The sequence below is a fragment of the Marmota marmota genome, unplaced genomic scaffold, assembly GCF_001458135.2.
Source record: "Marmota marmota marmota unplaced genomic scaffold, marMar, whole genome shotgun sequence".
Classification (NCBI taxonomy): domain Eukaryota; kingdom Metazoa; phylum Chordata; class Mammalia; order Rodentia; family Sciuridae; genus Marmota; species Marmota marmota.
This window is the reverse complement of record NW_025999944.1, coordinates 10,126,639-10,146,824: the sequence shown is the minus strand read 5'-3', so window position 1 is coordinate 10,146,824 and position 20,186 is coordinate 10,126,639. Positions and strand designations below refer to the sequence as shown.

The 20,186-nt window shown below is 45.8% G+C and overlaps 1 protein-coding gene across 4 annotated transcripts in view; it reads left to right on the top strand.

Moving 5' to 3' along the window:
• Sh2d4a (SH2 domain containing 4A) overlaps positions 1-20,186 on the top strand; it is a 64,617-nt gene that overhangs the window by 139 nt on the left and 44,292 nt on the right. The window contains exons 1-4 of one of the 4 annotated variants that reach the window (XM_015499538.2): positions 6-387; positions 4,823-5,189; positions 14,742-14,901; positions 16,271-16,442. In XM_015499538.2, the coding sequence (XP_015355024.1) occupies positions 5,009-5,189; positions 14,742-14,901; positions 16,271-16,442 (513 nt within the window). In that variant the 5' untranslated portion in view covers positions 6-387; positions 4,823-5,008. Of the gene's footprint in view, positions 1-5; positions 388-527; positions 657-4,822; positions 5,190-14,741; positions 14,902-16,270; positions 16,443-20,186 lie in introns of those variants that run through there. The other 3 variants (XM_048801651.1, XM_015499540.2, XM_015499541.2) reach the window with 3 other exon arrangements.

The window sequence follows — 20,186 nt, the reverse complement described above, 5'->3', positions numbered from 1 at the left end:
TCCAGCCCAGCTTGCAGACGCCAGCTCTAAAGAACTAAGAGGGGAGGGTGGTGGCAAGGGCCGCCGCGGACCACGACAGCTGTCCCGAGATGCTGCAGGCTGCCAAGCCTTGCCGGGCGAGTGGCCCTGGAGCGTCTCCAGGCGCCCGGGTGGGGCCGCGAGCGCGCCCAGCCAGTCACCCGGACTAGTGGGCGCGGCGGGAGGCAAGGGCGGGCCGGGCCAGGGGCTGGACGCCGTTCGCCCTCTCAGCCTGAGTGTTTGTGCAGCCAGCTGCAGGGCTCGCCGAGCCTCGGCCTTCTCTCCTCTTTTCCGACAGCTTCTGGTGGCCCACCTGGACGTGGCGGTGCTCGGGTCACTCTGCCCAGGCGAGCCCAGGGCCCTAAACAGGTGGGTGGGTGCAGGGGTGCGGTAGGGGACCCGGGAGAAGGGCGCGTGTAGAGCGGAAGCGGGTCCTCGAGGGGGAGCGCGGGTGGTGCAGGGACAGGGGCAGGCGGGCGGCGAGGCCTTGGTCCCTGCAGCAGCCGGCCGCCCTTCCTTTTGGTCCCTCCTCCGCCGCGCCGGGGTCGGGCTCAGGTGCCTAGCTGAGCCGGCGATCGCGGCCCGGCGGGCGGCGGGTGTCCGGTGTCGGGTGTCCGGTGTCTGGAGCCGCCGGCTGGGTGAGCGGCGGTCCCCGAANTCCCGAGGCGGGGGATGCGGCTTTGGCCGGACGGGGTGTGGCTCGACACGCGACGCGGCGCGCGGTTACGCAGGCGGGGAGCAGGGCGCTCCGCGGGGGTCCCGGGGAGGGTCTGGGCTGGTCCAGTTTCTGGACTTGAGCGGTAGCGCCGCGCCGGCGCCCGGGCAGTGGTGGTCTCCCCTGGCTGCTGCGTCCTGGGACCCGCCCTCACGCTGACGCCCAGCGCCTGTGCAGGCAGTTGCTCCCCAAGACCAGCCTCGAACAATCAGTGGGTGAGGCCGAGAGGACCGCCTTTGCCTGGAGACCTGGGCACAGAGCGCCGGGGACCGGTTTCAGCTTCCGCCGCACTCGCTGGGCACCCTTCCCCGTGCGTCCGCACCCAGGGGCGCCCCCGCGTGGGGCCCTGCTATGTCGCCTCCCTGAGTCCTTGGGACCAGAACGCAACCCCTGTCAGCTGGGCTGTGACCTTCCTCAACCTAGTGAGACCCCTGGGGGCTCCTGACCATAGGTTTATGGGCGACCAAAGGCGTCACAGTTTGCAGTTTTTCCTGAGTGGTCTCCCTTCCTGAGAGTCTCAGAAAAGTAAGCCTAGCACCCGCCTCTTCCTAAACTTAGATTCTCTTCGCCTCCCCAAAGGTTTTCTTGTTAAAAAGAAAATCTTTGATTGCTTGTGTGATAGAACAACTTGGACCCAATATTTGAAAATGGAATTAATTAATGGGGAGCATATTTGGACATAGATTTGGCATGATTGGAGTTTTCTGGGCAAATCTGTAGGTACAGTAATTTGACATTTCTGAAGAATGGTGCCTATTTACAAAATGCCAAATTGCTGTTATCACTCTTAATTCATTTTATCCTCAAAAACAGCTCTTTTGCAGATAGACTGGTAAGATAAACCTGAGTAAGAGAACTGAAAGTCTGAAAACAGACTTGGATATTAAAAATAATTAGAATTAAAATTATAAACTGCCCATTTCACAACGTTTTTATGATTCATGCTGTACCTCAGGCCTTTTTATTTTTATAGTGTAGGTCTCAGAGTCATTGAAAAGACAATGTATTGTAGGATATTGTCTGTGGAAGGTGTGAAAGTCAGACCAGATGGATGAGTAGCCTGGAAGACTTAACTATTCCTATGTATGACCCTTTAGAAAGGCGCCTTTAGAAATGGACTTTTGGGATAAAGAGTAGGTGTGGACTTGTTGCTGCTCATTTCTCTTCTTTTAAGAAAAGTGCTGTAGAAGAAGAAAACCGAGTTAGATGAGCCTTTCTTTTTATTGGATCTCCAATAACTGGACATTTGCTACACTGAGTGTATCAGAGAGGGGAAAGTCATTCAGTGTGAATCAGTGTTAGCAACTGCAGCTTGTCCTGGGAGTGAGTGAGAGAGGGGAAATCCCTGGTTTGTTAATTTCCTCATTTCTGTTTCCTGCACCCTGGCTCCACTTATCTTGATAATTTCTCACTAGATTATATTACATAATCCAAAAGTTATGAAGATTCCCCGGTTGAACTGACCTTCTGATTTCACAGGCAGAGAAATGGAGTCCAAGGACCCAAAGTGACAGCCCAAAGCTACCCAGCTCATGAGAGGCAGAGCTGTGCCTCCAGGCTGGAGGGCTGTGGGTTATAGGGGAAACCCTTGGGGTGGGGGGACAGTTAATTTTCACCAGGGCCAATCAACAGCCGCAGAATGGCAGGCATACTCAACAGCCTGACCACCCACAGTTGTCAGCTGGGTTGTCTTCCTGTTCTCTGAGGACAGGAGGAAACCAGGGTCCTCTACTCAAGATTAATTGAGTTCTGGTAGTTAACTGCTACAGGACTATATAGGAGTTCTTCTCACACATGAGGGGCTAGACCCTTTGTGCTGCTCCCAGGGGTCTTTTGGAAGGGCATGTTGGGGAGGCTGAGTACCTGGTAAATAAAGGCCCACACCTGGGCTGATATGGCAGTGCTGACTGAGTGGGATGTTTCCTGTATTTGGCCTTTGCTAAACTTCTCGACAGTTGACCTGGATGAGGCCTCTGTACCATCTTCCTCATCTGTGAAATGGGACCAAACTCAAAGGGTTGTTGTGATGATGAAGGGAGTTAACACATGCAAAGCTCTCAAGAGAGTGCTGGTACTGGAAGTGTTTGTTTTGTTATCAGGAGTACTCTGGGCAGGGGTGAGGGAGCAGTGTGAATTTGGCCCTTTCACAGCGTTAGACTTTAACTACTCATCCCACCAGTAAGGATTCACCCTGTGCAAATTGGGGATCAGGGCAGAAACCTCAGACCTCATGGGCCCTTGTTTTCTACCATGTTTTATTTCTGTGGGAGTTGACCATTGCAGTCATGGCTTGTGCCCACATAAGGACATTCCTGGAATGTCAAGGGGTTATTCACTTTGGTTTCTTTCCACTTTATCTTGGAGCCTTGGAGTCAAATGTGCCAGGGAACCAGATTCTTTCCGTGAAGGAAGAGTATCCACTACAAACCTCTCCTTCCGTGTGGACTTAGTTGGTTCCACCCCATGAGAAGCTGCTAGAACCAGAAAGCCAAAAAAATTATTACAAGACATCAACTCTGCACTATGAAAGCCTTTGAAGGTCAACTCAAAGCAAAATCTCTTAGCCAGGGTACTGGGAGGGCATGCCTGGTTGAGTTCTGATTGAGTTAGAGTCAGTGGTAGTGCTTTTGATTCTTTTTTAAAAAAATTCTTTTAATTTTCTATTCCATTTGAATTCTCCATGCTGCAGGAGAATATAGGGTGCAGGTAAGTGAGAACAGTTATAGCTTCAATGAAGGCTCTTGCTATATTAGTGAGTCAGTGCTTTAGATGCAAGGTACTGTAGTATCCACCTGTTGAACATGCTTATCTCAAGCTCTAAGTCAAGTAGCAACTTGGTAAGAAGGAGAAGGATGGGAAGAAGGGGACTCCCAGGAGATGAGAAGAGCATTAAAAAATCCAGCTGTATGAATAACAAAACAAAAGAAATAAGAGGAGCTGAAACCATTGTGGTCATGACATAGCCAAGTGGCCAGTCTCAAGTTTAAGAGTGCTTGGACTTAGTATGGAGAAACAAGATATTTGAGAGGGCAGATGGTGAGATTATTGAGGTACTGTAAGCACCAAATTTGTGGTTTCTTAGAATGTAGGTGATTATGAAAAACTGTACTAAGAGTTTTATACTATCTATGACATGGAAACAAATGTCTTTTTTTTTGTTTCAAAAAAGGAAATATATACATGATTTCTTTCTGATGATAAAAGTATAAAGGGCTGGCATTTAAAAAAATTCAATCAAACAGATATGTGTAAAGTAGTTTAAGACCTAGTGGAATTTCTGCTGCCTAGTATTGCCTCTGAAACCAATGTGCATGCATGTTAGAGTCTGTGACTTCTTTCAAAAGAAGATTTTATAAATCAAAGATCCTTTGTTATAAACCTAGTGACTTCATTGCCCTACTTTACGTGGTCTGTAAATTTAGATTTTATTAAATTAGGTTATCTGGAAAAGGTATGCCTAAAACCTGGTGACCTTCCAGAATGGTCAAGAGTGTTCTCTTTTGCACCTGTACTGTTCTCACGGCTCTAGTAGGTTGTCTGGAAACTAGATTGTCCTTTTGTGATGGCTGAAGTATTTATTTAGTGCTATGTTCAAGGGGAAATGCAAAAATTGCATGTGGTCTAACTTTTATTATTTGTTCTTCCTTGAGCACAGCTGTTTTGATTTGGTTTGGGGTGAATCCGTCTGTGTGAAATCTCAAAAGTGGCATTTTCTTTTGAAATAATTTGTTTAGAGAGAGCTTTTTAATTTCTTCCTGTGACTTTTTTTTAAGTTCTTTTTTTTCAGTCATACAATTGGTGGTTTGGCAGCTCTGATGTAACAATATGTTTGCTTAGTTGGGAGAAGGCCAAACCTCTGCTGAATTTTTATTTCCCTGACCTGTATAAAGTTAGTTTTTTTTTTCCACACGATATCTTTGGAAATTATGGGGTAAAGGTTACACAAACTCTTAACACAGATACCTCAACTTTCCTTCTCTCCTGGAATGAGAAATGGTACTGTATTTCTTCCAAGCTTTGTTTATAAGCCTGCCACTGCCCCGTCGTCACATTTTAATGCGACCCAATTTGGCTTGTTGCTCTTTGCAGGTTTTTGCTAACAGCTGCGAGGAGACAATTTGCTGAATTCCTGTCCCACTCAGTGGGGATTTCTGGATCTTGTGCATTTCTGAGAGGGTCTGTGGACACCTCTAGGTGCCAGCCTGGTGGAGGTACACCTGTAAGCCATCTGCAGGAACTCTTGCCACAGGTGTAAAAGACTCCCGCACTGCAAAGATGCTGAGACAGATACTGTCAGAGATGTACATAGATCCTGACCTCCTGGCTGAGCTCAGTGAAGAGCAGAAACAGATCCTGTTCTTCAAGATGAGGGAGGAACAGATCCGACGATGGAAAGAAAGAGAAGCAGCCATGGAAAGAAAGGAGTCCTTGCCAGTGAAATCCAGACCAAAGAAAGGTAACCCTGACCTGGCAGCCTCTGCTGCGAATGTGTTAGCTGGGTGTCTGAACGATTCACGCCGGTCAAAAGCTCTCCTGGTGTGAGCTGTAATTTGGTGGGTGGATGCTAAATGTTGAAATTCTGATAGTGTGATTTATCAACTTGAAACCTGCACCCATGTGTGAGCATGTGTACGCACACACACACACACACATTCACACACACACACAGCACTTACCATGGAATTGTATTGTCGTAAAGCAAGTCTCTTACTGAAACCAGACTGACCTTAAGCTGCCGTTAAAGGTCACTCCTAGGGACTGGAAGTGTTGCTCTGTGGTAGAGCAGAAGGCTAGCATGTACCAGGCTCTGGGTTTTACCCTCAGCACTGAGGAAAAAAAAAAGTCATCCCTATGGTGTGATTTGAGGGTTTTTAAGAAAGGACCCTGTCCCCTGTCCCCCTTATTGTGACAGAGGCCTAGTATTCTACCATTAGCATACAAAGTACTGGTATCAGCATCTTTGTAATATCTGTGTTTGTACTTCTTAGATCTCAAGAATTTTTTTCTTTGAATTATTTTTCAGGAATGCTTCCTCTTAAAAAGTAAGGAATGGCCTTGAGGAAAAAAAATATCATAATACTATATTTTTAATGTGAGTGAATTTTTCAAATGTACTGCTTCATGACCAAGGACTCCCTCACAGTTTTGGAAGTTCTTTTGAGACCTTGGGAGAAGTGATTCTTTGTAAGTTAAGACTTAAAGAGTATACATACGCAGACACAGAGAAGCACACACTGCTGTCACCACACAGATTCTGTCATGCATGAATACCTACTTTATTTAAAAAAGCACAGTTTTCAAGGTGACTTACAGAGGCATTCAAAACCAACTTCTTATCATTTTTTATTAAATTAGAAAAGGTACAGATATAAAAAAAAACACTTAGCATTTCAAGCGTTGAGAAAACGAGGCTCCCTTGCATGCCAATAGATGCACAGATTCAAAGTGAAGGTCAGTTCAGTGACCTTCACCTTATGCTGCCCTTCACTAACTCTTTTTCAATGAAGGCTTTATACTGATTAGGAAACAAATGCGAGTATCTCATTTGTTATTATGTTAATATAATTAATATAGCACTAAGTAAACAGCATAGTACCAGCTCTTTAACATACATTCTGTCTAATCTTTACAACTTTTTTGCAAAGTTGGCATTAATTGTCCATTTTATAGGTAAGAAACTCAGGACTCAGAAAAGATAAGTAATAGTTGTTAGGTCACCCATTCATAGATGCCCAGCTCTGTGGATTTCACATTGCACTACCCCAAATAGAATTTCTTTTTCCTTCAACAAGTAGCACCGACAAACTGAAGCTTAACCCCTTTGTCTTTCTGAACTGGTTTACACATCTCCTTGCATTCCTTAGCTAGAGTTTAGGATGTACAGCTGGGCTTCTTCTGCACATCATGTCCACTGGGAACATAATTTGTTGGTACAGTGAGTTTGGGCCTGGAGGGAGCTGAAGGGCTCTGACCAGTGGCTGGACCTTTTATTTGGGGCTTCTCATGTTACGGAATGACTCTCCTTGTGATTATTGAAGACAATAGTGTCAGTTTCTTTGCTTTAATTTCTCCTTGTAGAGTTTCAAATCTATCTGTCAGAAAACCTGTGTTATTTTATTAGTTAAATGGCCATGAAAAAGTGTGTTAATAAACACAGTGAACATTGTTAGTATTTCATCTCAAAAGTTTATTACCGCCTTAAATCCTTTGACACTTGGAAAAATGTAGTTGGCTTTAAATCGGTGCCTCTTCTGAGTCCAGAAAAGGGAAAGGTTTCTCCCACTTCCCCTAAAAACACAGCAGTTCTCTTTCTTTTTGCTGTGCTTTTGAGAATAAAGCCACAGATGGCCCAAGGCAGTGTCATCGTGTCCAGTGCTGCCTGGAGGTGCTGTCTGAGTTGCAGACCTACTAAGCCTCAGGCCCTTATGTGCTGAGACCACCCTGAGCCCCCCTCCTTCCTGTCTGTGCTCCCGGCCTCCTGGACCTGCGTCAGCCCACCTTGCACGGAGTTGAATGCTATTTTTTCTTGGCTGTTTGGAGTCAGGCTTTGGCTTGGTGGAGGCTGCACTTTTCATCACAGATATCCTGTTCCTGCCCCCATTTCGTTACATCATTCTGTCCATCAATTAGCAGGCTTTCATTATCATCTGGTCTTTATAAATACACAAAACACACAGCCTGTATTGCGAATCATGGGAACCTGTCTACCACTTAGTAATTCGAAGGCTTAAGTAGAAGGGACTGAAAAATAACCAGAAGTATGGATTCAACCAATAATAGAGCAGATCACTGCTGATTTCTGTAGTGAGAAAACGTGATTCTTATAGCAGGAGAGAGTTGTGGACCTGCTGTGCCTGCTGGAGTATAACTAGATGTCTAGAGGGGTGCTGTGCTGTAGTGTCAACAGGAGCCACATGTGGCTGTTGGTCACAGGGCATGAGTCTGTGCTGTAAGTGCTAACTACCAGATGTTAAAGATTTGGTAGGAAGAAAATAAAAAACACATTAATAGGGCTGGGGCTGTAGCCCAGTGGTAAAGCGCTTGCCTCTCTGTATGAGGCACTGGGTTCGATCCTTAGCACCACATAAAAATAAATAAAGATACTACGTGTCCATCTATACTCAAAAATATTTTTTAAAAAACACATTAATAATTGTATATTCATTATATATTGAAATCATATTTTGGATATCCTAGGTAAAATAAAGTGCATTATTAAAATTAACTTCACCTGCTTTTTTCTTTTATGTAATGAATGAGGCTTGCATTTGGACAGTATGTCCCTAGACTCTACGAGCAGCCCCAGCCAGCATTTATTAAGTGGCTGCATATGAGACTCTGAGCTGAGTGCTTCAATATATTATCTCATTAAATAATAACAACCAAGCCTGAAGCATGAATTGCTATTTACATTTTATAAATGAGGAAAGTGAAGCTCAGGCCCTTTAACTAACTTGCCCGGGGCAAACAGCTGAGAAGTGAGGGCTAGAATAGACCTGGGTCTGATTCTCCCCATACTGGTACTATGAACAAATGTGCTTCATGTTAATCTTAACTGGGGTTTAATGACAGTTACTGTTGTTTGAAGGTGCATGTGTCTAAAACATATGCTTGCATTGGGGACCTGCCATGGAGCCTTTTTCCTGTGTGATTTTTTTTCACTATTTATTTATTTATAAGAATTTTTGGAAAACCTGTATTGTAGTGGTATAACTATGATTTTTTAAAATTTATATATGACAGTGGAATGCATTACAATTCTTATTACACATATAGAGCACAATTTTTCATATCTCTGATTGTATACACAGTATATTCACACCAATTTGGGTCTTCCTACCTGTACTTTGGATAATAATAATCATTACATTTCACCATCATTAATAACCCCCATGCCCCCTCCCTTCCCCTCCCACCCCTCTGCCCTATCTAGAGTTTGTCTACTCCTCCCATGCTCCCTCTCCCTATCCCACTATGAATCAGCCTCTTAATATCAAAGAAAACATTTGGCATCTGTTTTTTTGGGATTGGCTAACTTCACTTAGCATTGTCTTCTCTAACTCCACCCATTTACCGGCAAATGCCATGATTTTATTCTCTTTTATTCCTGAGTAATATTCCATTGTGTATATATGCCACATTTTTTTAAATCCATCCACTGAAGGGCATCTAGGTTGGCTCCACAGTTTAGCTATTGTGAATTATGCTGCTATAAACATGGATGTGGCTGTGTCCCTGTAGTATGTTGTTTTAAAGTCCTTTGGGTATAGACCGAGGAGAGGGATAGCTGGGTCAAATTATGGTTCCATTCCCAGATTTCCAAGGAATCTCCATACTGCTTTTCATATTGGCTGCACCAATTTGCAGTCCCACCAGTAGTGTCTGAGTGTACCTTTTTCCCCATATCCTCGTTAACACTTATTGTTGTTTGTTTGCATAATAGTTGTCTTTCTGACTGGAGTGAGATGAAATCTTAGAGTGGTTTTGATTTGCCTTTCTTTAATTGCTAGAGATGATGAGCATTTTTTCATGTATTTGTTGATTGATTGTACATCATCTTCTAGAAGTATCTCCAGTGTGATTCTGTCCAGAAACAAAGAGAAGACACAGTCACTTGGCAGAGGGTTTCCCAGCACTTGTTTGATTGAGTGTCCATCATGAGGGTGGGATCTGGTCATTGCTCATGGTGCAGGAGGGTCTCTCTCATGTGCCCTTGTGACAGATGAGAAAATTCATTTGTCGGATTCTTAGTGTTACCAAAGGCAAGTTCCTTTATTCAAAGCCTTACTTTTTCTGAAATAGCGACAAAGCCATAGGTTTATGCCACCACCACGGGCATTGCCTACTCTTCCCTTCCCTTGGCCCTAGGGTGTTCAGTAAGACTGCAGCGTCCCCCACTGCCGGGTTCAGTTCACTGCTGGGTTCAGCGTCCCCCTCTGCTAGGTTCTAACAAATCTAGCAAACAATGGGGAAAGCAACAGTTTTAAGTCATTTCCAGAAGTCCCATAGCAGCTGGCCTTGGCCTTCATTAAAATGAGCACGAGGCTAGATGGAGCATTTTGCATCTCATCCTGCCCTGTGGGGATAGGAAAGAACAGGATGACCGTGCTCAGCCTGCCTGCAGAATCCTGTTCACATTTGTTATCCTGGTGTCCCTTTTGGGTGGTCCCCTTTTGTCCTCAGGGTTTCCATTTGGACTACACATTACAGGACCGCCCTAAACTCAGGTTTTGCAGTCATGGACTCTGGTTTTTGAATTCTTGTCTCTACGCAGTGCCTCTCAAGTTATTCACTTCCCTGAGCCCTGTGCCCTTGTGGTAAAATAGAGTTAATAAGAGTAGGTATTTAATGATGGAGATGGCATGGGTTTCAGCCAGTCAGCATGGACATGGTCATAGCCCTGGGCCCCCTGCCAGCCTTCATGCAGCTTTTGATTTCTGGATCAGTTGCAGGCGGGGCGGGGGCGGGGGGCTACTGGACAGGACCGAGTGATGGAGGATTCTACATGGGACATTGGGGCAGCAGCTTACGGAGGGATCTCAGTATTTCAACAACCTTGTTATTGGTAGGTATTCTGCTCATATTGCCCTGGTAGGGCCCCCCTTGTATTTATAGTCATCCCCCTTAACTGTAGGACCTGAATTTAACCAACTAGGATTGAGAAGATCTTTTAAAAATTACATCTGTACTGACCATGTGAAGACTTTTTTTTGAGTCATGATTCCCTAGACAACACAGTATAACAACTATTTATGCAGTATTTATGCTTTATTAGGTTTTATGAATAATCTAGAGAGGATTTAAAATATACCAGAGGGTGCATGGGTTCTATACAAATATTGCACCATTTTATATAAGGGACTTGAGCATCTGTGGGTTTGTCCCTTTTAAACATTTCTTTTATTTTTTCGTAGTGCTGGGGATTGAATCCAGGGCTTCACACATGCTAGGCAAGTGCTCTGAGCTATATTCTTATCCATTTATGATTTTTGTGTCCATAGGGGGTCCTAGAGTCAATCCCCCATGAAATAATGACTGTAATAGTAAATATGTTCCTGGGGCACTATAGGAGGCCGTTGATTCTCTCTGGATTCTGTTCACCCAGTAGCTTGTCTTCCCCCTGGGGAACAGAGGACACAATCCTCTCCCTCTGTCTGTCTTCCTCTCTCCCCTTTCTCTCTCTCACACAGATTCCACGAGGGTCCTCCTGAGCTGCATCTAGTCAGGGTGGAGACCAGGAGCTGACTCCCCGCAGCGCATCCTGCCTTCAGAGGGCCTGAGCTTGGCCTTCGCTGCACACTGATGCCCGAGTCTCTCCCTCCTGCACCCCTGCTAGACCTGCCACACGGGGATAAATCAGACACGAGGGCATTGTGAGCAGTCTCATGCTGTCATATAGATGGAATATTCCTGGCCACCCCACTTTTATGTCACATTTTGTAACATTGCTTCCTTAGAGGTTTTGTGTGTAGCTCCATCTCTGACTTGAGAGACCATTTCCCTGCAGAATATGGTGTGGATCCTTGCCTCTGCTTGGAAGTTCTTTATGGTGTGGTACTGCGCAGGACTGATCCTCTTTTCTAGAAAAGCTGGTTAGAGAAGATGTTTTCAGGAACCTCTGAGGTGGCCACATCCCCCTGACTTCCTCCCTGGCCTCCTTACACTCTTCCTTTCCAAAAACTCGGGGACAACCCCTGCCCATGTTTCCCATGCCCAGAGATCTTTTAGCTGACGCTGCTCCTATGCTGTGCTTTCTGCCCCTTAGTTTTGCAGCACAGTGCCTACGTGTAGTGACATTAACTGAGCCGAAGGCTGACGTTTCTTCCTCTCCAGTGATAGACTTCTCCAGAGCACACAGCCATGGCCTGCACCAGCTCTCTCCATCCTCCCTCCCGCCTGAGAGGCCTGTCCCCCTCCTGTGGCTCTGAAACTACCTTCTCCCAAGTCAGAGGCTGTTGTGATCCCCTCCTTTCCTCTCTTGGGTATCCAGTGGTGGCTTCCCCCAGTCTCCTTCTACGTTACTTAGTTATTTGGGGACCGGAATCCTCTGCCTTTTACGTTTGTTTACATGTAACCAGGGCTCTCTTTCTCCCCCTTTCCTTCTGTTCCTGATGAAGCGCAGGCTTTTCCAAGCTTCCCTCTGGACTTCATCCTCTTCGTGAACTCTGCTATGCCAGTGGCTTCGCTGATAGCATCTATAAGGTCATTCTCAAGTTCATGCTGTCTCCCGCCTTCTCAGCTCCAGAGGGAGTCCAGACGTCTACTGGATGTCTCCACAGAGATTTCTAGTAAAACAAAATGTTATCCTGCATTTCCAAACAGCTCCTTATTTTGTTCCCCAACAGATAAATGTTCTTGATAGCACTGTTTCTGGCTACCACCCTCCCGGCTGGAGCATTTCAAAGCTCTGGCATTATATTTGAATCCTTCCTTGAATCCAGCCACATGGGCCGCCTGTCCTTTGTAAAATTGTCCAACTAGAATGTGAGTTCCTTGGGGACAGGGACTGGTCTTTCTTGTCATGAGTGCTCACTTGCCTCTCCCTCAGTGCCTGGCGTGTGTAGGTAGGTAATGAAAATTCACTAGGTAAATAGCCTAATCCTGGTCCTTTCCCCCTTAGATTCTAGGTTTCTTGCAGGAAAACAGACTCGTGTGTGGGTTTCCTCCCGGTATCCCCTGCAGCATCTAGCTCTCCTGCTTGTTCATAGTAGGAACCCAGTTTCTGCTACATGGAATGAGTGACCGAGGGCAGCCACCTTGATTGGCATCCCTTATCTTGGTAGGAAGCTGAAGGTGTCGGAGTTGGTAGGACACCCATCCTGCTAGAAGGACTTCCTCACCCTGCAGCAGCTTCAGGGAGTTGAGTGACACCCTGGAAGCTCCTCCAGTCTCTTTGCTTTCTGACCCCATTTCTGAGCCCCTGGAAGTGATGAGTTGGAATAGAGATCACTGTCAGTGCCGCTCTGCTGAGAGCCCAGTTTTGAACATCTGGCAAAATCTAATATTTTACATCTACTTCTCTTCCTTCTTGCTCATGAACCATTACTACTACTACTACTACTACTACTACTACTACTATTACTACTACTACTACTACTACTATTACTACTACTACTACTATTACTATTATTTTTACCATACTCTTAAGACTCCCCTCCTTTTGAAATTCCCAGACTCTAGTCCTCTACTTTGCCTCTTTTCTTTGCCTTCAGTCCCTAGGCACCTTTCCCTGCTCACCTGTGATCCTAGATTTCTTTCTCCCACCTCAGAGCAAGGACTTCTTCCCCATGAGTTGTTGCTTCTGCCTGCAGCCTGTTGTGCTCTCCGGGGGCTGGGTTTGGGGAGAGACTGTGAGGGCTGTCCTAGCTGAGCTGCAGAATCTCTCAGCTCTCCCTCTTGGCCTCTCTTGGCAGACTGCCACTACCCTCTTTGGGTATCTTCTGCTGTCAAAAAAAATATTAGTAGAGAGTTACTTGGGTGAGGGTTGAGATGCGGACATCGTAAAAATATTATTAGTTGCCCCGAGTGGGTGTAATAAAAGGAGTTTTATGAAGTATGACGGCTTTCTAAGGTTAATGAACCATGAGGCATTTCCTGAAGCATCCGGAGTGCTTGGGCTGGCACCCCCCCCACACACAGGGCACATGGATCCATCTTCCCTCCCTTACCCGGGTACCACCGGCACTGTTGGTTCACTTGTGAAAACAGTGTCAGGGCAGTTTCCTGCTCAATGATACTTTTGAATCCTTTGGTAGAGAAGGGTATAGGAGTCTGTCCTCCACCCTACCAAGCGGCTCTGTTTAGAGCTTTCTTAGACTGCAGGCAGCATCCTTTGCCCCAGGAAGAGTAGAAAGTGCCAAAATAAAGATGGAGTCTGCCTTTGAGTAGCCTGCTTTTCTGAGGTAATGGTACAAAATAAGTCAACAACACAATGAGACTGTAACTGGAAACCTTCTTCCACTGGGTGTAAGAAGACAGTGTGGACTTCTGACCCTCACAGCATGGCTGGGCTTGGTCATGTTTCCGATGGTGCCCTCCCTCACACACTCAACACCACTGAGAAGTTTGGGGTCTTGTCTAAGAACAACTTTGGACCACACTATGATCCGAGGAGGGCCATAGACTTAGGGACTGTACCTCTTGGCTCGTCTCTAGGGTCATGCCCAGTGTGGGCACATTTCAGGAGCACAGGAACTGGAACATAATACAACCTGTGAGACCAACTGTAAGCAAGGGTTGTTTAAGTCTCTTCATCAAGTGTCACACTGCCTGGTGGTATCATCTTCTCACAAGCTGGTGTGGATCTCGAGGCAGCCGTATTAGTAAATAATAGGCTGGGTGGCAGCATTTAACCTCTATTGAACTCCTATTATGTGGCAGGCACCAGGGGAAGGACTTGGCATCCCCAGCCTGCCTACCTTGCACAGCAATTCTGTATAGTAGATGTTGGTCTCACCATTTGTAAAAGAGGAAATAGAGTCTTCAAGAGATTAGTGTGTCCAAGTCACACAGCTGGTGAGTGGCAGAGCCAGGATTTGAATGCCACTATCTAACACACCAGTGAAACCTATGAAGACACTAGAGGCCCCAAACCCTTGAGCATCTGTGTAATTTGGGGTTATAGGTACTGTACCTCTTGGCTGGTCTCTAGGGTCATGCCCAGTGTGGGCACATACTTAGACTTCGGAGGCTATGGTACCTGACAGCAACTGTTACCCTAAAGGATAAGGCAAACCACAAATGCTTTTTACCATTCCTGCAAAATGGGCATGTGAAAAAACCATGGCCATAATATTTTTAAACAATTGTGACAATGCTGCTACTCTGTCACTCCTGTCATTGCTACCCATGAATGCTGCTTATTCCTGAGCAGGTTGGAAGCATTTGCTTTATTTGTCCCCCCCCCGCCCCACACCCCCACAAAACCCTAAATACTTTACTGATTGGGGAATCATAGTGTCCCATGATTCAAGGTATTTATTCAACCCACATTTTGTCTCATTTGCAGAGAATGGCAAATCTGTCCACTGGAAACTGGGAGCGGACAAGGAAGTGTGGGTCTGGGTGATGGGCGAACACCATCTGGATAAGCCCTACGATGTGCTCTGCAGTGAGATCACTGCTGAGAGGGAGCGGCTGAGAACCGAGCAGGAAGCTGAGGAGCTCAGGTAGGAGATCCGCACGCCCGTAAGAGACTGGCTAGGTGTTAAGACGCTGCAAAGATGCTTCTTGCTCACAGTGGCTTCTGAAGATTGTAAGCATCACTTTTGATCTTTCTGGAATGTTTCTGTAGATGTTCAGTGGTTCCCTTCATTCCCACCCACAGTGCTGTCAGATCACGTGCTGCTGATCTGCACGAGGATGTAGGTTCCGAAGCCATCAGCGGAGGCTTCACTGGGGTTGTGGTGGAGCAGTGCGGGCGCTGTGGCTGAGTGACAGGAGGTTGAGAGGCTGTTCCGATGTCAGGCCTTTGAGGAAGAAGACTGCTCAGTTGCAGGCAGCTGAGTGCTCAGGCCCTTTTGGTCATTCCACTGTACCAGGCACTGGGAATTCAAAGAGGAACAGGGAGCTTCCAGTGTAGGAGGAGGCACAGGCTGACACACCACCACCTGCAGCCGATGCAGGCCACGCTGTGAGCTGTGGTTAAGGCATAAACCAAGAATTAACCAAGCCCAGGGAGGAACCTGTCCTGACCCACAGAGGAGGTGAAATCTGACCGAGCCTTGAAGGATAAGTTGAGTTTCCAGCTACAGAAGGTCAGGAAGGAAGGTGAAGGTGGAGGGCATAATCAAGATCCCCTACTTGACTTTGAACGGCTCTTTGGGGAATGAGTTCTTCTGAGTGCTTGGGATGTACCTGGGTGAGTAGAGGGAGATGGAGGGCCTTGCTCTAGGGTGCCTCGAAGGCCCCTTGGATCTTCTGTGGAGAGTGAGGCCGTTTTGAACACGCATTGGCACAACCTGGGGAACCCTGAGGCAGGCGGTGATCCCCTCTGCCAGGTGCACAGGGTGGCCTCTGGGAAGCCACCCTCTCTTGGTTGCCTTCCCCTAGCTCCGGGCAGTGGTGTTAATAGCCCAACTGAGTTGGTAAAATGGATGTTGGAATAGATGCGAGGACCTCAGTTCAGCCCCCAAAGGCTGATGACGCCATCTGCCAATCTGTGGGACATTAACACATAAATGCACAAGGGAGTATTTGCCGACTGATCAGAGCAGGGCAGTGTCCTCTTGCAGCCTGACTTCTGAACCAGGAATTGGGCAGACTTAAATTTAAATCCTGGCTATGCCACTATGTAGTCTTGGATGAATTATAAGCTTTCTTTGAGCCTCTTCTAACAAAGCAATCCTTCCTCCCTGGGTTGGTACAAGGACTTAGTTAATGTCTGTAAAGTATCTAGCAAGAGGTCTGGCAGATTATAAGCACTATAATAAGCAATCTGTTACTGTTTTTCACATAGTCTGAGTGTAGACATCTGCTTCAGACAAGCTGTCCACGTTGAAGGATGCTTTTGATAATTTCACTTTTGTTTCTCTTCAGAAAAACTCAGTCTGAAGAATTCACCAATAACTTGAAAACAAAATCACAGTGCTCTGATCCGCAAACACCAAATAACTGGAAAACACAGAGTGCCTGCAAGAAAGTGGCAGAAGAGGAAGAAGTGAGGCAAGAATCCAGATCAGCATGCATCCTGGAAGAAAAGAAAACCCAGGTGAGTCTTGCATGTTACAGATGTGCAGAATTCTCAAACTGGGGGAGATGTAGGTACTGGGGCCACTAAGATAAATGTAGCCATGCATCAGGAACTTAAACTGGCTTTCTTGGGGAAAACACCTCCCACCTTTCAGGTCCTGCTATTCATTTCACTGGGGGGATTTGTTTAGCTTCTATTTCATGAAGAAGGTGTCTTCTACAATAGATGTCCTCAATTTTTTTCTGTAGAAGTCCACATAGCAAACAATGTAGGCTTTGTGGGCCCAATAAGTGCTGTTGCAACTATACACAAATGAATGAGCATGGCTGTGTTCCAATAAAACTTTATTAACAAAGACAGACAGAGGGCCAGACTTGGTACATTTATGGTTTAAATGGTGTTCTGTTGAGTCTTTCCCTTTTTATTGCAGACTCCAAATCTCAATGCCTCTTTGGCTTCCTTGATTCTGCCTCTGATTTCAGGGATAGTTATTTCCCCAACACAATAGAACTTTTTACTCAGAGCTGGTATGAATTCTCTTATGGCCCAGGTGGTTTAAAAAACTCAAACATAACTTGCTGCTTGGATTATAGTTTGGAAGAACAATAAAACTCAATTTAGGAAGTACTTTCTTCTGCTAGAAGTTTAATTATACTGAACGTTAACAGGGGATTTGCAGTTGTTTGATTTCTATTTAGTCCCAGCCTTGCTTCACTGTATGCTCTTGAATTCTGTCCCACAGTCAAATGGGGACGTGGCTATCTGTTCTGTATACTTCTGGGTCCTGGTAATACTCTAACAATTAACAGCAGTCATGGGTGGTTATGACTGAGTGTCTCATTGGGTCCTCACAGCAGCAGTCTGAACAGCATATTGCCCATTTTACAGGTGAGGAAACTGAGGCCAGGTGTGGTTCAGCAACCTGTCAAAGGTCTTCTTCACCCCCAGTTCTTCAGGAACCCCAGCTCATTCTGTAACTATTAGCTCGTGTGTTTGATTGTCTCACTAATATGAGGAGCATGATGATGCTTTATAAAGAGCTACAGTTGTGAGGTTCAGAATATTTAGGAGTACAAAATTCTAAAATTTGTGCCTGTCTGCGGGTCAGTTCTGGGCACTTTCCCCACATGCCCAGTGAGGCACTGGAGCCTTTCCAGGCCAGGTTGTTCTCAACATGTTTAACACCAGCCTCCCCTCAGGTAGCTTCCTTTCTGAGACCCACTTGCATGAAGAACAAGAGCAACCACAAAAATCTCCTTTAGGAGCTTAGGGTAGGCCTGCTTAGCTTTATGCTTGAATGACAGCATTTTCCTAGAGATTTTTTCAAAAGATTAAAATATAAACTAAAATAGATACCATGGTTATTATTCTTGAAGCATGTCATAAAAATTACAAGGAAGGGTGGCACTGTCCCATCCCTCAGATATCTGTCAAACTGTCATATAGAAAGAGATGGGGCAGGGGAGAAGGACACACTTGTTAGGCACAAGGAACAGGGAACTAGATGGGTGACAGGTTTTACGTTTCTGCTTTTCATCTTCCCCTGGGTCAGAGAGGATGCTTTTGGGGTCTCTGTGATGTTTGCTAAGTTTGCTCTGACAGTAGCATGCTCGAGGTGGCAGATGAGCTTTATGGCTGGTGTGAGCATTTAAGTGTGGCAGGCCATCTTCCACCAGTGTACAGTCCACTTAGTAACACACTTATGCCTTTTATAAGCCCTGCCTGTGTTGAATAGTGTCCTCCCCAATTCATGTCCACCCAGAAACTCAGAGTGGGAGCTTATTTAGAAATAGGTCTTTGCAGATGTAATTAAGTTAAGGATCTCAAGATGAGATTGTCCCGGACTCAGGGTGGGCACTAAATCCAGTGGCAGGCGTCTTTATAAAAGAAGTGCAAATGGAGAGTTGAGAGACAGGAACACAGGGAAGAGGCCAAGTGCAGACAGGTGGAGTGCAGGTAGGCTCCACCAAGCCAAGGTCAGATGCTGGAAGAAGCAAGAAGGCTTCCCCTGGAGCACTTAGGAGGAGCGCAGCCCCTGCCGACACTTTGATGTCCCACTTAAGGCTGTGGGAGTGTGAAGAATAAGTATCTGTTGCTTTAAGCCACTAAGTTTATGGTAATTTGTTGCAGCAGCCCTGAGAAGCTAATGCAGTTCCTTTAGTACACCTTCTCAGAAATGTTTCCTCACGCGATCTTAGTTATAAAATAATGAAGCAGCAACCACTTTAGTGAGCCTTTCTGAACTATGAGACACCATTTGATTCTGCATCCTTCATCTACCACCCAGCCTACCTGTTAGGCAGAATAGTGGCACTGACATCCATCCAGACTCCTAGCCCCTGGGGATGCATTGCTTTCCATGAGAAAAGCAACTTTGCCTCTGTGGCCTTAAGATGGGAGATTACCTGCGTTCATTCCAGTGATCCCAACTGGCAGAGTCAGAGGGAGATGTGGCATAGAATAATGGCCAGAGAGATGTGATGTTGCTGGTGTTGATGGTGGAAAAAGGGGTCAAGGAAGTCAGGCAGCTTCTAGAAGATTAAAAAAGCAAGGAATCAGGTTCCCCTTCAGGTCTCCAGAAGGAACACAGCTCTGCTGAAACCTTGGTTTTAGGCTAATGTGAGATTTCCAGCCCACAGAAATGTAAGATCATAAATTTGTGTTGTTTTAAACCACCATATTTAACATAATTTGTACCATGGTCATAGAAGGCTAGTACAATTTGGTATAATTTAATAATGAACAGATGAAACAATAAGTACAAAGCACTTATTTAAATGCCTAACATATATTAGATATTTAGTTAGCTCACTTTTCTCTCCCCTCTTAATTAAACTTTTAAATTTAGGCAGTGAGGAAAGGATCCCAAGATTGATTGACTTGCTCCTTCCTTTAAAAAGTATTCTAAAGCTAGCCACGGTGGCTATAAAATACTTTTTAAAGTATTACAAGCTGTAAATCTAGATACTCAGGAGGCTAGGCAGGAGGATCACACATTTGAGGCCAACCTGAGCAATTTAGTGACACCCTATTTCAAAATAAAATAAAAAGGACTGGGGATGTAACATAGTGGTGGAGCACCCCTGGGCTCAATCTCCAGTATTTTGAGTCCCCATTGTGTGCTAGGCCTTGAGTTGACAGTGTTGGAGTAAAAACAATTACTGCTTTCATTAACTTTATGACTGGGAGGCAGGGAGATTCTCCATGTGACAGGTTTCAAATGACATAAATGCTCCTTAGAAAGGAATAGATTTTTCAACCAAAACGTACCCTATTCCTTCAGGACTTGGGCATTGCCAGGGGGTCCAGGGTGGCCTTACTGAAGACATAAGCTTGCGATGGTGACCAGAGGACCACTGGGGCCAGTGGTTCCACTGCAGTGTGAGAAAAGGCTTTGGAGGAACCATGCAGAGGGGGAGGAGAACATTGGATTAGGTGGGAGGAGGGCGAGACCAGACACAACAGGGACTGGGGACGACTTACATGTTTTAGCCCTTTTTTAAAAAGAATAATTGGAAATTGTCAGTGATTTTTGAGCAAAGGATTGGCCTGATCAGATTTGTATTTTGAACTTCTTTTCCCCCTTCATTTTTGCAGTGGTGGGGATCGAAGGTGGGGCCTCACGCATGCTAGGCTAGCTTCTTCCCCAGGCCCCAGATTTATATTTTGAAAGGAACTGAACTTTCTTGGATCACACTTGGTGTATGGACAAGGCAGCAGGCCCAAATTCCTAAGTCTGGGTCCCTGGGGAGAGGGAGACCA